Source organism: Neophocaena asiaeorientalis, unplaced genomic scaffold (genome assembly GCF_003031525.2).
Source record: "Neophocaena asiaeorientalis asiaeorientalis breed wild unplaced genomic scaffold, Neophocaena_asiaeorientalis_V1.1 scaffold320, whole genome shotgun sequence".
Lineage (NCBI taxonomy): Eukaryota > Metazoa > Chordata > Mammalia > Artiodactyla > Phocoenidae > Neophocaena > Neophocaena asiaeorientalis.
This window is the reverse complement of record NW_020174826.1, coordinates 1,307,779-1,322,721: the sequence shown is the minus strand read 5'-3', so window position 1 is coordinate 1,322,721 and position 14,943 is coordinate 1,307,779. Positions and strand designations below refer to the sequence as shown.

Sequence of the window (14,943 nt, the reverse complement as noted above, 5' to 3'; positions counted from 1 at the left end):
CATTGAATCTGTACATTGCTTTGGATAGTACAGTTACTTTCACAATATTGATCCTTCCAATCCAAGAACATGGTATATTTCTCCATCTGTTTGTCTCCTTTTTGATTTCTTGCAACAGTGTTTCATAGTTTTCTGACAATTCTTTTGCCTCCTTGGGTAGGTTTATTCCTAGATATTTTATCCTTTTTGTTGCAATGGTAAGTGGGAGTGTTTCCTTAATTTCTCTTTCTGATTTTTCATTTTAGTGTATGGGAATGCAAGAGATTTCTGTGCATCAATTTGTATCCTGCACTTTACCAAATTCATTGATTAACTCTAATAGTTTTCTTGTGGCATCTTTAAGATTTTCTATGTAGAGTATCATGTTATCTGCAAACAGTGACAGTTTTACTTCTTCTTTTCCAATTAATATTACTTTTATTTCTTTTTCTTCTCTGATTGCCATGCTAGGACTTCCAAAACTATGTTGAATAAGAGTGGTGAGAGTGGACATCCTTGTTTTGTTCCTGATCTTAGATGAAATGATTTCAATTTTTCACCATTGAGAACAATGTTGGCTGTTGGTTTGTCATTTATGGCCTTTATTATGTTGAGGTAGGTTCCCTCTATGCCCACTTTCTGGACAGTTTTTATCATAAATGAGTATTGAATATTTTCAAAAGCTTTTTCTACATCTATTGAAATGATCATATGGTTTTCATTCTTTAATTTGTTAATATGGTGTATCACATTGATTTGTGTACATTGAAGAATCCTTGCATTCCTGGGATAAATCCCACTTGATCATGGTGTATGATCCTTTAATATGTTGATGGATTCTGTTTGCTGGTATTTTGTTCAGGATTTTTGTGTCTATGTTCATCAGTGATATTGGTCTGTAAATTTTGTGTGTGTGATCTCTTTGTCTGGTTTTGGTATCAGGGTGATGGTGGCCTCGTAGAACATGTTTGGGCATGCTCCTCCCTCTGCAATTATTTTGGAAGAGTTTAGGAATGATAGTTGATCACTCTTCTCTCAATGTTTGATAGAATTCGCCTATGTAGCCATCTGGTCCTGGACTTTTTTTTTTTTTTTTTGCGGTACGGGGGCCTCGCACTGCTGTGGCCTCTCCTGTTGGGGAGCACAGGCTCCGGACACACAGGCTCAGTGGCCATGGCTCACGGGCCCAGCCACTCCGCGTCATGTGGGACCCTCCCGGACCGGGGCACGAAACCGTGTCCCCTGCATCGGCAGGCGGACTCTCAACCACTGCGCCACCAGGGAAGCCCTGGTCCTGGACTTTTGTTTGTTGACAAGTTTTAAAGTACAGTTTCAGCTTCATTACTTGTGATTCACTTTGTTTATATTTTCTAATTCTTCCTTGTTCAGGCTTGGAAAGTTGTACCTTTCCAAGAATTTGTCCATTTCTTCCAGGTTGTCCATTTTATTGGCATAGAGTTGCTTGTAGTAATCTCTTATGATCCTTTGTATTTCTGCAGTGTCTCTTGTAATTTCTCCTTTTTCATTTCTAATTTTATTGATTTGAGTCCTCTCCCTTTTTGTCTCTTTGAGTCAGGCTATAGGTTTATCAATTTCGTTTTCTCAAAGAAGTAACTTTTAGTTTTATTGATCTTTGCTATTGTTTTCTTCATTTCTATTTCATTTATTCCTGCTCTGATCTTTATGATTTTTTCCGTCTACTAACATTGAGTTTTGTTTGTTCTTCTTTCTTTAATGGATTTAGGTGTAAGGTTAGATTGTTTATTTGAGATTTTTCTTGTTTCTTGAAGTAGGACTGTATTGCTATAAACTTCCCTCTTAGAACTGCTTTTGCTGTATTCCATAGCTTTTGGGTCATTGTGTTTTCATTGTCATTTGTTTCTGTTTATTTTTTAATTTCCTCTTTGATTTCTTCAGTGATTTCTTGGTTATTTAGCAGCACACTGTTTAGCCTCTGTGTGTTTGTGTTTTTTAGTTGTTGTTTTTTTTCCTGTAATTGATTTCTAATCTCATAGCATTGTGGTCAAAAAAGATGCTTGATATGATTTCAATTTTCTTAAAATTTACAAGGCTTGATATGTGATATATCCTGGAGAATAGTGTGCACTTGAGAAGAAAGTGTATTCTGCCACTTTCAGGTGGAATGTCCTATAAATATCAATTAAATCTATCTGGTCTACTGTGTCATTTAAACTCTGTGTTTCCTTACTTATTTTCTGTCTGGAAGATCTGTCCATTGGTGTAACTGGGGTATTAAAGTCCGCCACTATTATTGTGTTACTGTTGATTTCCCCTTTTATGGCTGTTAGCCTTTGCCTTATATATTGAGGTGCTCCTATGTTAGGTGCATAAATGTTTATAATTTTTATATCTTCTTCTTGAATTGATCCCTTATCTAGTGTCCTTCCTTATCTCTAGTAACAGTTTTTGTTTTAAAATCTATTTTATCTGACATGAGTATTGCTATTCCAGCCTTCTTTTGATTTCCATTTGCATGGAATATCTTTTTCCATCCCTTCACTTTCAGTGTGTATGTGTCCCTAGGTCTAAAGTGGGTCCCTTGTAGACAGCACGAGTCTTGTTTTTGTATCCATTCAGCTAGTCTGTGTCTTTAGGTTGGAGCATTTAATCCATTTACATTTAAGGTAATTATTGATATGTATGCTCCTATTACCAATTTCTTAATTGTTTGGATTTGATTTTGTATGTCTTTTCCTTCTCTTGTGTTTCCTGCCTGGAGAAGTTCCTTTAGCATTTGTTGTAACGCTGGTTTGGTTGTGCTAAATTCTCTTAGCTTTTGTTTGTTTGTAAAGCTTTTGATTTCTCCTTTGAATCTGAATAAGATCCTCACTGGGTAGAGTAATTTTTGTTGTACATTTTTCCCTTTCATAACTTTAAATATATCCTGCCACTCCCTTCTGGCCTGTAGCGTTTCTCCTGAAAAATCTGCTGATAACCTTATGGGGATTCCCTTGTATGTTATTTGTTGCATTTGCCTTGCTGCTTTCAATATTTTTTTCTTTGCATTGAATTTTTGTTAGTTTAATTAATATGTGTCTTGGTATGTTTCTCTTAAGGTTTATACTGTTTGGGACTCTCTGCACTTCCTGCACATGGGTGGCTATTTCCTTTCCATGTTAGGGAAACTTTTTACTTATAATCTCTTCAAATATTTTCTCATATCCTTTCTCTTTCTCTTCTTCTTTAAGGACTCCTATAATTCAAATGTTGGTGCATTTAATGTTGTCCCAGAAGTCTCTGAGACTGTCGTCAATTCTCTTCATTCGTTTTTCTTTATTCTGCTCCTCGGCAGTTATTTCCACCATTCTGTCTTCCATCTCACTTATTCATTCTTTTGCCTCAATTATTCTGCTATCGATTCCTTCTAGTGTATTTTTTTTTTTTTTACCGGTACGTGGGCCTCTCACTGTTGTGACCTCTTCCATTGCGGAGCACAGGCTCCGGATGCGTAGGCTCAGTGGCCATGACTCACGGGCCCAGCCGCTTCATGGCATGTGGGATCTTCCTGAACCGGGGAACGAACCCATGTCCCCTTCATCGGCAGGTGGACTCTCAACCACTGCGCCACCAGGGAAGCCCCCTTCTAGTGTATTTTTCATTTCAGTTATTATGTTGTTCATCACTGTTTGCTTGCTTTTTAGTTCTTCTCTGTCTTTGTTCTACATTTCTTGTATTTTCTTGATCCATGCCTCCATTATATTTCTGAGATTTTAGATCATCTTTACTGTCATTACTATGAATTCTTTTTCAGGTAGGTTGTCTATTTCCTATTCATTCGTCTTCTAGGTTTTTCCCTTGCTCCTTCATCTGTAACATAACTTTTGTCATCTCATTTTTTTTGATGGGTGGGGCTATGTTCCTGTCGTACAGGTTGCTTTCCCTGGTGCTTTCCACACTGGAGTTTGCAGGCAGTTGCGCAGAGCCAGGTCTTGGTGCCGAGATGAGGATCTCCAAGAGACTTCACTCAGATTAATGTTCCCTGGGGTCTGAGGTTCTCTTTCAGTTTAGCGGTTTGGACTCAGTGGTCCTACCACAGGAGCTCAGTCCTGAACCCTGGCCTGTGAACCAAGATCCTGTAAGACAAGCAGTGCATCAAAAAAAGAAAAAAAAAGGAGCAGAACAATAACAAAGAATAAAAAATAAAGTAAAAATAGAAAAATATATTAGAAAAAATATAAATGAAAAAACACTACCAAGGGGGGCAGGGCTTAGGCAGGGGTGGGGCTTAGGCAGGGTGGGGTTTAGGTGGGAGTGGAGGCTAGTCTCAGAATCCACACAGCTGAAAAGGTCTTGGGGTTTTGGGGGCCAGGGTTTAGGCTCAGCGTGGTCCATTCTATCTCTTTTCATTGGAGAATTTAATTCACTTATGTTTAAAATAGTTATTGATAGGTAAGGACTTACTATTGCCATTTTGTTAATTGTTTTCTGGTTGTTTTGTAGATTACTGTGCCTTGTTTCTCATGCTGTTGTCTTTTTGTGTGTGTGTTTGATGTCTTTTGGTATCAGTATGCTTTGACTTCTTTATCATGTTCTTTTGTGTAATTTCTACAAGATTTTCACTTGTGGTTACCGTGAGGCTTACATAAAATATAACACCCTATTTTAAACTGATAACAACTTAACTTCAATAGAATTTGTAAACTTTACACTTTTACCTCCACCTCACTTTTTAGGTTATTGCTGTTATAATGTATATGTTTTCATATTATGTAACTGACAACAGATTACTACAGTTATGGTTATTTTTGCTATGCTCTTTTACAAGTTTTAAACAAAAGTTAAGTGAATTATGCATCACTATTACCATATTGCAGAAATAATGACTATATACTTATTACCAGTGAGACTTACACTACCTTTTTATGATGTTATTAACATTCTTTCACTTCCACTCAAAGAACTGCCTTTAACATTTCTTATAAGGCAGGTCTGGTGGTAAACTCCCTTAGCTTTTGATTGTCCAGTGAAGTCTTTATCCTTCCTTTGTTTCTGAAAGAAAACTTCACCAAGTATAGAATTCTTAGTCGACAGTTATTTTTTTTCAATATTTCTATTATGTCATCCCATTCTCTCCTGGTCAGAAAAGTTCTGCTGATAATCTTATGGGGGTTCCCTTGTATGTGGCTTCTCTCTTTTCTCTTGCTGCCCTTACAGTTCTTTTGTCTTTGACTTTTGACAATTTAATTAATGTGTCTCAGAGTAGCCCTATTTAGATTCAATCTATTTGTGGTCCTTTGGGCCTCATGGATCTGGATGTTCATATCTCTCCCAAAATTTAGAAAGTTTTCAGACATTATTCCTTTAAATAGGCATTCTGTCTCTTTCTCTTTCTCTTCTTCTGGAATTCCCATGATGTGAATACTTTTTCCCTTTCAGTGTCTCCCAAATTCCCATAGATTTCCTTCACTCTTTTTCATTCTTTTTTATTTTTGCTCCTCTTCCTGGGTAACTTCCAGTGTTGTATCCTCCAGGTCACTGATTCTTCTGCATGGTTGAGTCTACTTTTGAAATTCTCTATTGAATTTTTCAGTTCAGTTATTGTATTTTTCATCTCTAGGAGTTTTGTTTATTTTGGTTTGTTTTTGATGGCTGCTATTTCCTTGTCAAACCTCATTATATTCATGCTTTGTTTTTCTAATTTTGTGTAGCTGTCTGTTTTTTCTTGCAGTTCCTTAAGAGGAATTTCCTTAAGAGAATCTTATTGAATTCTTTCTCTGGCGTTTCATAGGTGTTCATTTTAAGGCCAGTTATTGAAGTTTTATTAATTTCCTTTGGTGATGTCATATTTACCTGACTTTTCATAATCTTTGATTCCTTACATTGATATTTGTGCATTTGAGTAATTGGGCTCCCCTTCCAGACTCTACAGGTTGGCTTTGGCAGAGACAGTTCTTCAGTAGTAAGCTCAGTTTGGGTTTTGGGGTATGTCTGCTGGTAATGTTTTTGAGCAGGTGGGGCCTGCTATTATGCTTTATTGGGGGCAGGGCAATTGTTTCAGCTCTGAGGATAGGGATACGGGTTGTGCCATTGGCTGAGAACTGTTGGATAGTACTCTGGCTTGGTTCCTTACACAAGTGAGGCTGTAGGATGGGCTCCATGGTTGCCTGGATTCTCTGGTCAGACTTAATAGATGGTTGGGACTGGTTACTATATACAGTAGTAAATGGGACTTCTGTGCCCTGGCATGGCAGCAGTACAGGACCCAGGGCCTATACAGCTCATTGTTTGGGGACCCAAGCCAGTCCATAGTGTACACTGACTTCCCTGGTCAGGTGAGGCCACTGGTTTTACTCTGCAGATGGGGGAAGCCATGGTCTGTGCTCTCTGTTCAAGTACCACTGCATGTAGGGGTGTTGAATGAGCTGTGTAGCTTCCTGTGTGCTCTAGTTAGGTTCCTTGCCTGGACACATTGGAGACTGTACTTGGCAATGAACAGGGCTATGAATTAGAATAATTGCCTGCATGTAGCAGGACAAGCAGCTCTAAAGCTGGTGAAGCTCTTTGTTGTTTTAACTCAAGCCAACCCACAACCCAAGTTCCCTGACTAAACATGGCTGCTGGCTTTGCTCTGCAAACTATTGGCTTTGCCTGCTTCTCAGCTCAAGTGCCACTGGGATGCACAACTTCCAGGAGTTGTCACCAGCCCTTCTGGTGAGATGGAGTCAGAAGACACTCTCCACAGCAGGTGGAGCTGAGTCTCACCTCCCCTGCCTAGGCAAGAGGGGGAGGTTTAGCTCCAGGCTATTCTCAGTTTCCCAAATAAGGTCTCAGATAAGGAGATGCCAGGACCTACCCTCAGTTTTGGCTATGAATTAATCCATCTGTTTGTGCATAGCGTGGGAACATTCCACACCTGCTACTGGTTTTGCTTCGTGGTTAATCAGCTTTGCTCACCCACCTCTTGGCTTGAGCACCACTGGGCCACACTACTTCCAGAAGTTATTGCCAGCTCCTCTGGTAAGATCGGCCTGGAAGACACTCACCATAGTGGGTGGGAATATGATTCAGCTCCTTGCTTGGGCGTGGGCAAACTGGGCTCTAGGGCCAACAAAACTCCTTTGAAGATCCGAATCAGGCAGATCTGCTCTCCCCCAAGTTCCCAGCTTGGTTCTGCAGTTGAGCAAAGCTGCTGGTTGGGATTACTACTTGGGCACTGCAGAGCTTGGTCTGCCAAGATCTGTGTGCTGGTTGTTGCGAGCCCCTCCCCTCTTCTCTGTCACAGTCAGATTTCCTGTGGTTGAGCCCCACAGATTTCTCATCTTTGTGGTACAAGATCAGAGTAGGAGCATTCACAAAATGACCCAAAATACTGGGTCGGGCTAGTTGTCTCTCCTGGGATCTCTTTTCCCACTGAGGGAACCAGAGGCTCAGGGAAGATCTGTCCAGATGGTGCTGTGCTGGCCTGGTGATGGGGCAATGCTGTCAATGTATAGCCACCTCTCTTACCTTCTAATGAAGTCTGTCTTGGTCTCTGTGGTACAGGAGGTTGCTTCAGCCTTGTTCTAGGATTCCCTCAGAGGTGTATTGTTCTCAATAGTTGTTAGTTGTTGTTCTTGTGAGGGGGAGCAAAGTCATGTTGTTCTTGTGAGGGGGAGCAAAGCCAGGAACAACCTATGTCACCATTTTGGTGATGTCACTCTCTAGGATATATATTCTTAGAATGAAGTCCTCATATATTACAGTCTTGGTTTCAGTGGAGCCATTAGCATTATACATTGATCGCTGCAGAAAACTCTAAGGTCTTTTTGGTAGCCCTTCATTTTTAACAAATATCAATAGTGGTTTCATTTGTTTTTTATTTCACGTCTTAACAAAGCAAAATTAGCAGTAGAGTGTAAATGTCTATCATGATATCTCAAGTATATTGCCATATAACCACAGGAAAAGAAATCAGCATAGTCATCCTAACTTTTGCTTTTTACTGTTTCTATCCTTTCCCTCTCTGCTTTAATGAATCTTCTCTCCACTTTGTTCTCTTTTAATGGCATCAGTGATGTACATTCAAAGTAATAACAAATTGAACACATCTGAGGTAGCTCCTTACAATTGATATAATGGGTAAAAGAATCTTTATTGGAAGAGCCCACTTTAAAAAATCAGAATTATTTCATCTCCATTCAGATCATGAAGTTCCTTCGGTTTAATGTTAGCCAAAAAGTGCTACCATTCAAATATATGATGTTTTGTTTAATTAACTAATTTCTTGTTTTCTACCCATTTCTTACTCTAACCAAAGGATCTTAAACTTGAACCTCTAGAAGAAGTTATTGAAGGGAATACTAAACCTGTAAGTACTTTCCCTAGGTCAAAATTTTAGAAATATGTACTTTGAAAACATAATTTAATTTCTTCAAAATTAGTTACTATCTCAGTGAAAATTAAAAAAAACAATACATAGGCATATTTCATTATGTGTGGCTAAGTAGGATTTTCTAAATTGTGATTTGTGGAAAACAAATGCCTACTTCACAGGGGTTTTCTGAAAGAACTTGTTATGTAATATGTGAAAAGTGAAATTTTTATGCATGTATAAATCAATGAGTTATTGAATAATTGAATGAATATGACTGGCAGAGAAGGGCAACATTCAAATTGTATCATCAACTAGGCTGAAGGGTACACCTGAGCTGAAACTTGGTCCTATTAATTATTGTATTTTCAGCACATAGCCCAGGGACAAGATGCTCAGAAATCATTTTCCAAAGAAAAAAAATTGATGTTTAGAGAAAAGTGAACATTTATGCTCGTGGGGAGAATATACCCATCCAGAAGGGTGGCAATTGATGAAGACTGAAAGAAAATGGACAGTGATCCTAATAGGTTCATTATATGCAACAAAAAAGAAATTAATGCATAAATTAACTAATTGAAAAGCAGCACATACCATGCTTTATTATTTTATTTTATTTTGAGGCAAATATTTATAGCACATACTGCTTTGGGAAATTGGATGTTTGCATTTACATTTAGCAGAAATTTGGATTTTAAAATCTTGGGTATCTACAGAAAATCACCTTTTTCTTAATACCTTAAATATATTATATATTGTATAGATCTTGTAGGATCAGTCACATTTACATGAAACAAGGATATGAAATACCTTCCATCTCTGTATCATGTACTTATTCTATAGGCACTGCTTATGTGATAGAAGGTGAGACTCACCTGCATGTCAGCTCCTGTTCATCTGTCCAAACTCACAGCACAAAGGAAATTTTCATAGAGGGAGCTTTTTCTCAGAAAAGTTTAATAATGGCTGTTGTGATTAGAATCCTATAGATGTAGACACAATTCCTAGCTATACTACATGTTCAGTGCTCTTATTACTCCAAAGACAGGGATGTGGTCTGTGTTAATTTATCAGGCACCCAGAATTTTAAAGTGATAGGTTTTGGCACAAAGGTAAGGGGAGAGGGCTGTTGAACACAGATATTATGCAGGTCTGTGCAGTCCCATAAGCACAGGATTATGACCTTGAGGTCTTGCATCTGTGTCGTCTCTTAGGTTTGCATGTAGAGAAAACTACACTCCAGTCAAGAAACATGAACATAATTTTTCTAATGTTAGGAGAGATTATTGTCTATTCTTAAATAATTTCTTAATATAAGTATTCTCTCTCACTAGCTGTGAAGGAGAAAAGTTTCTAAGGATTATTTATGAAAAGTGAAAGACTCTTCCATTCTCTGGTCCCCGACAGAAAAGAGAGATCTATCTTAAGAGATCTATCAACCCATACAGCATTGCCAATTCAATAGTTCATGGAAGTACTTTAGAGAAAAAGAACTGGGCAAAGTAGTTCGATAGTCAATATTATTTAAAAGCAGGAAAGAATATTCTTTAACTATTTTTAACCATATGTAAAAGTAAAAGAATTATGCTCTTTGGGAATACACACATAGTAATAGTCTGAGCTGGTTTGTTTTTTCATATTTGTCATCAAAAGTTGTATTTTTTACTAGTGGTAGTATATGTATCACTATCAATTCCTATAAAACCTCTATATTCAGAATGACAAAAACAATTTTTCACTGTTATTTCACAGCTAGCACACATAATTGTATGTTACTTTTTGATCAGTGATTTTTCCTGGTGACCAAAAACCAATTTTAGAATTCATTGACTGGAGAGGTATTTTTCCTTTTCCATTAGTGAATGCATGAGAACTCTGAAAAATAAATCCTACATCAGAATGCAAAAATTAAATTTTTATTATATACTTTATTTTTAAAAGTTAATCTTTATTGAGCCTTTGCTATGTGCAAGTGTTGTGTTAAACCCACACATATGTAACTCAGTCTTCACAATAGTCATATGAGGTGGTGCTGTTATTAACTCCATTTTACAGATGAAAAAATTAAGTTGTAGAAAGGTTTAAATACCACAGCTGAAGTCCAGAAGTTCTATGCCAGACCTACAGTACTCACCACACTGTAATACTCCAACTCTAGTGTTTGGTGCACTTTGGGAAGTAGAGTTGCTTTTGCTAGTGAGGTTGTGAGGTAATGGATGACTTTTTTTCATGAGATTTCCTACCACTAGAGCAGAGCGTATTATCTGGTAGGCTTATTTAAGCACACAGCAAAAGTCCTGAACCCTAGTATCTGCCATACTAGTTTTCTGGTACGTGAGCCATTACATAATGATGAATGTAGCATATAATCTCTTTTTAAGTCCATTTCTTTTCTCAGCCTGGAGTAAGAGAAGTAACATTTTTTGAATATCTATCATGGGCAATATCTTTACATACACTATTTCATTCCATTTAACCTTCCTCAAAACTCTGTGATATAAGTACCTTTATTCCAATTTTGCATATCAGAAGGCTTGAGAAAGATTAAGTAACTTGTTCAAGGCCACAGAGCTAGTAAAAGTGAAGCCAATTTACACCTCCTGGTCTAAAAGGAGAAAGAAAAAAGAAAAGAGGGCAAGATGATGGAGGTAGATAAAAGAGCACCTAACAGTGCTCAGGACCACCTCAAATCCTTTTCTGGAATGGATAGTATATAAATAAAATTTACTAAAGGAATTTTAAGAATAGTCAATGGTTAAAAGCAAAAGCACATTTTATTTTTAACTTGATCACTAACTATGTGCTGGGCCCTGAGGGAGTGTCTGTAGAGAAAGTGGTGAATATTACAGACTAGAAGACAGACTAGAAGGAAATATAGGCAAATATAACTAGGATCTACAATAGGATGTGATGAATATTATTATAGGAAGGTATAGATTTTCATAGCTAGGGAATATGACCTAATTTAGGGGCCAGGAAATGCTTCCAGAATGACATAACATTTAAGATGAAATCAAAAAGGATAAGTAGGGGTTTCTAAAAATGATATTTGTATATCTCTTACAACACTGAATTGTTCTAAACTTGCACTAAAAGAATAGGTGCTACATGGGAATATTAAAATATTCCAGATGATTTATATCAAGCATGTCATAAAGACAGCAACCTTAGGAATTCACTATTTTATTATTTCTTAATAAAATAGGAAATAAATGCACATCAGGGATAAACGCAGATCTAAAGTCCAAGACCTTGGTTTTATGACTCACTGAAAATTTAGGGATAATTTATTGTCTTCTAGCTCTCAAGTACTAAGAAGTGAGTATGAATCACTGAAAGGTTAGTATGATTTTTGAAGGGAATTGCTTCAACCAGACCATACATCCTGGATCTGGCCAGGTGTATTGATCCACCTGAATACTTTCTGCCTGGTTCAATTGTGTGCTTTGTGTGGTCTCAAATGACTCAAATAGTCTCAAATGACTATTGGGGGGGGGGGGAAATGATCATTTTCAGATATTTTCTACTTTCAAAAGGAGTTTTAAAAAGTCAATATGGGGAGGACCTTCAAGATGGCGGAGGAGTAAGAAGACCTCAGACTTCCAAAAGGGCAAGAATATCCCCACATACCTGGGTAGGGCAAAAGAAAAAAGAAAAAACAGAGACAAAAGAATAGGGATGGGACCTGCACCAGTGGGAGGGAGCTGTGAAAGAGGAAAAGTTTCCACACACTAGGAAACCCCTTCACTGGTGGGGACAGAGTTGGGTAGGAGGTAAGCTTCAGAGCCACAGAGGAAAGTGCAGCAACAGGGGTGCAGAGGGCAAAGTACAGAGATTCCCTCACAGAAGATCGGTGACGACCAGCACTCACCAGCCTGAGACACTTCTCTGCTCACCTATAGAGCGGGTGGGGGCTGGGAGCTGAGGCTCAGGTTTCAGAGGTCAGATCCCAGGAAGAGGACTGGAGTTGGCTGCATGAACACACCCTGAAGGGAGCTAGTGAGCCACAGCTAGCCGGGAGTCCAGAAAAATGTCTGGATCTGCCTAAGATGAAAAAGACCATTGTTTCCGGGTGTGCAAGGAGAGGGGATTCCTTCCCTGTCTGCCCACAGAAGGCAGATCACCGCCTAAACAAGCTTCAGAGATGGGCGTGAGCCGTGGCTATCAGCTCGGACACCAGAGATGAGCATGAAATGCTACGGCTGCGGCTGCAGCCACCAAGAATCCTGTATGCAAAGCACAGGTCACTATCCATATCCACCACCCCCGACCCCGGGAGCCTGTGCAGCCCACCACTGCCAGTGTCCCATGATCAAGAGACAACATCCTCGGGAGAACACACAGCATGCCTCAAGTTGTTGCAACGTCACACTGGCCTCTGCAGCCACAGGCTCACCCCACATTCCAATTATAACTATCGTACACTTCCCTCCCCCACCGGCCTGAGTGAGCCACAGCCCCCTAATCAGCTGCTGCTTTAACCCCATCCTGTCTGGGTGGGAAGAGATGTCTGAGGGCAACCTACATGCAAAGGTGGGGCCAAAACCAAAGCTGAACCCCAGGAGCTGTGCGAACAAAGAAGAGAAAGGGAAATTTCTCCATGAAGCCTCAGGAGCCACAGATTAAATCCCCACAAACAACTTGATGTACCCTGCATCTGTGGAATACATGAATAGACAATGAATCATCCCAAAATTGAGGCAGTGGACTTTGGAAACAACTGTGGACTTGGGGTTTGCTGTCTATGAAAGATTTGTTTCTGATTTTTATGTTTATCTTAGCATAGTTTTTAGCACTTGTTATCATTGGTGGATTTCTTTATTTGTTTGATTGCCCTCCTTTTTTATTATTATTACATTTTTTTTACATCTTTATTGGAGTATAATTGCTTTACAATGGTGTGTTAGTTTCTGCTTTATAACAAAGTGAATCAGTTATACATATACATATGTCCCCATATCTCTTCCCTCTTGCATCTCCCTCCCTCCCTCCCTCCCTGTCCCACACCTCTAGGTGGTCACAAAGCGCCGAGCTGATCTCCCTGTGCTATGCGGCTGCTTCCCACTAGCTATCTATTTTACGTTTGGTAGTGTATATATGTCCATGACACTCTCCCACTTTGTCCCAGCTTACCCTTCTGCCTCCCCGTATCCTCAAGTCCATTCCCTAGTAGGTCTGCATCTTTATTCCCATCTTGCCCCAAGGTTCTTCATCACCTTTTTTTTTTCTTTTTAAGTTCCATATATATGTGTTAGCATACGGCATTTGTTTCTCTCTTACTTCACTCTGTATGACAGTCTCCAGGTCCATCCATCTCACTACAAAGGACTCAGTTTTGTTCCTTTTTATGGCTGAGCAATATTCCACTGTATATATGTGCCATGTCTTCTTTATCCCTTCATCTATTGATGGACACTTCGGTAGCTTCCATGTCTTGCAAATATTTTCTCCAATTCTGAGTGTTGTCTTTTTGTCTTGTTTATGGTTTCCTTTGCTGTGCAAAAGCTTTGAAGTTTCATTAGGTCCCATTTGTTTATTTTTGTTTTTATTTCCATTTCTCTAGGAGGTGGGTCAAAAAGGATCTTGCTGTGATTTATGTCATAGAGTATTCTGCCTGTGTTTTCCTCTAAGAGTTTGATGGTATCTGGCCTTACATTTAGATCTTTAATCCATTTTGAGTTTATTTCTGTGTATGGTATTAGGGACTGTTCTAACTTCATTCTTTTATATGTACCTGTCCAGTTTTCCCAGCACCACTTATTGAAGAGGCTGTCTTTTCTCCATTGTATATTCTTGCCTCCTTTATCAAAGATAAGGTGAATTTTGTGTGTGTGTTTATCTCTGGGCTATCGAACCTGTTCCATTAATCTATATTTCTGTTTTTGTGTGAGTACCATACTGTCTTGATTACTGTAGCTTTGTAGTATACTCTGACATTAGAGAGCCTGATTCCTCAAGCTCCGTTTTTCTTTCTCAAGATTGCTTTAGCTATTCGGGGTCTTTTGTGTTTCCATACAAATTGAGAAATTTTTTCTTCCAGTTCTGTGAAAAATGCCTGTGGTAGTTTGATAGGGATTGCATTGAATCTGTAGATTGCTTTGGGTAGTATAGTCATTTTCACAATGTTGATACTTCCAATCCAAGAACATGGTATATCTCTCCATCTATTTGTATCATCTTTAATTTCTTTCATCAGTGTCTTATAATTTTCTGCATACAGGTCTTTTGTCTCCTTAGGTAGGTTTCTTCCTAGATATATTATTCTTTTTGTTGCAGTGGTAAGTGGGAGTGTTTTCTTAACTTCACATTCAGATTTTTCATCATTAGTGTATAGCAATGCAAAAGATTTCTGTGCATTAATTTTGTATCCTGCTACTTTACAAATTCATTGATTAGCTCTAGTAGTTTTCTGGCTGCATGTTTAGGATTCTCAGTGTATACTATCATCTGCAAACAGTGACAGCTTTAACTCTTCGTTTCCAATTTGGATTCCTTTTATTTCTTATTCTTCTCTAATTAATGTGGCTAAAACTTCCAAAACTATGTTGAATAAGAGTGGTGAGAGTGGGCAACCTTGTCTTGTTCCTGATCTTAGTGGAAATGGTTTCAGTTTTTCACCATTGAGGATGATGTTTGCTGTGGGTTTGTCATAT

At 38.6% G+C, this 14,943-nt stretch overlaps 1 protein-coding gene across 1 annotated transcript in view; it reads left to right on the top strand.

The window, feature by feature from the left end:
* NECAB1 (N-terminal EF-hand calcium binding protein 1) overlaps nt 1–14,943 on the top strand; it is a 282,518-nt gene that overhangs the window by 241,531 nt on the left and 26,044 nt on the right. Inside the window, exon 9 of the mRNA XM_024760421.1 lies at nt 8,237–8,287. Within this exon, the coding sequence (XP_024616189.1) occupies nt 8,237–8,287 (51 nt within the window). The remainder of the gene's footprint in view (nt 1–8,236; nt 8,288–14,943) is intronic.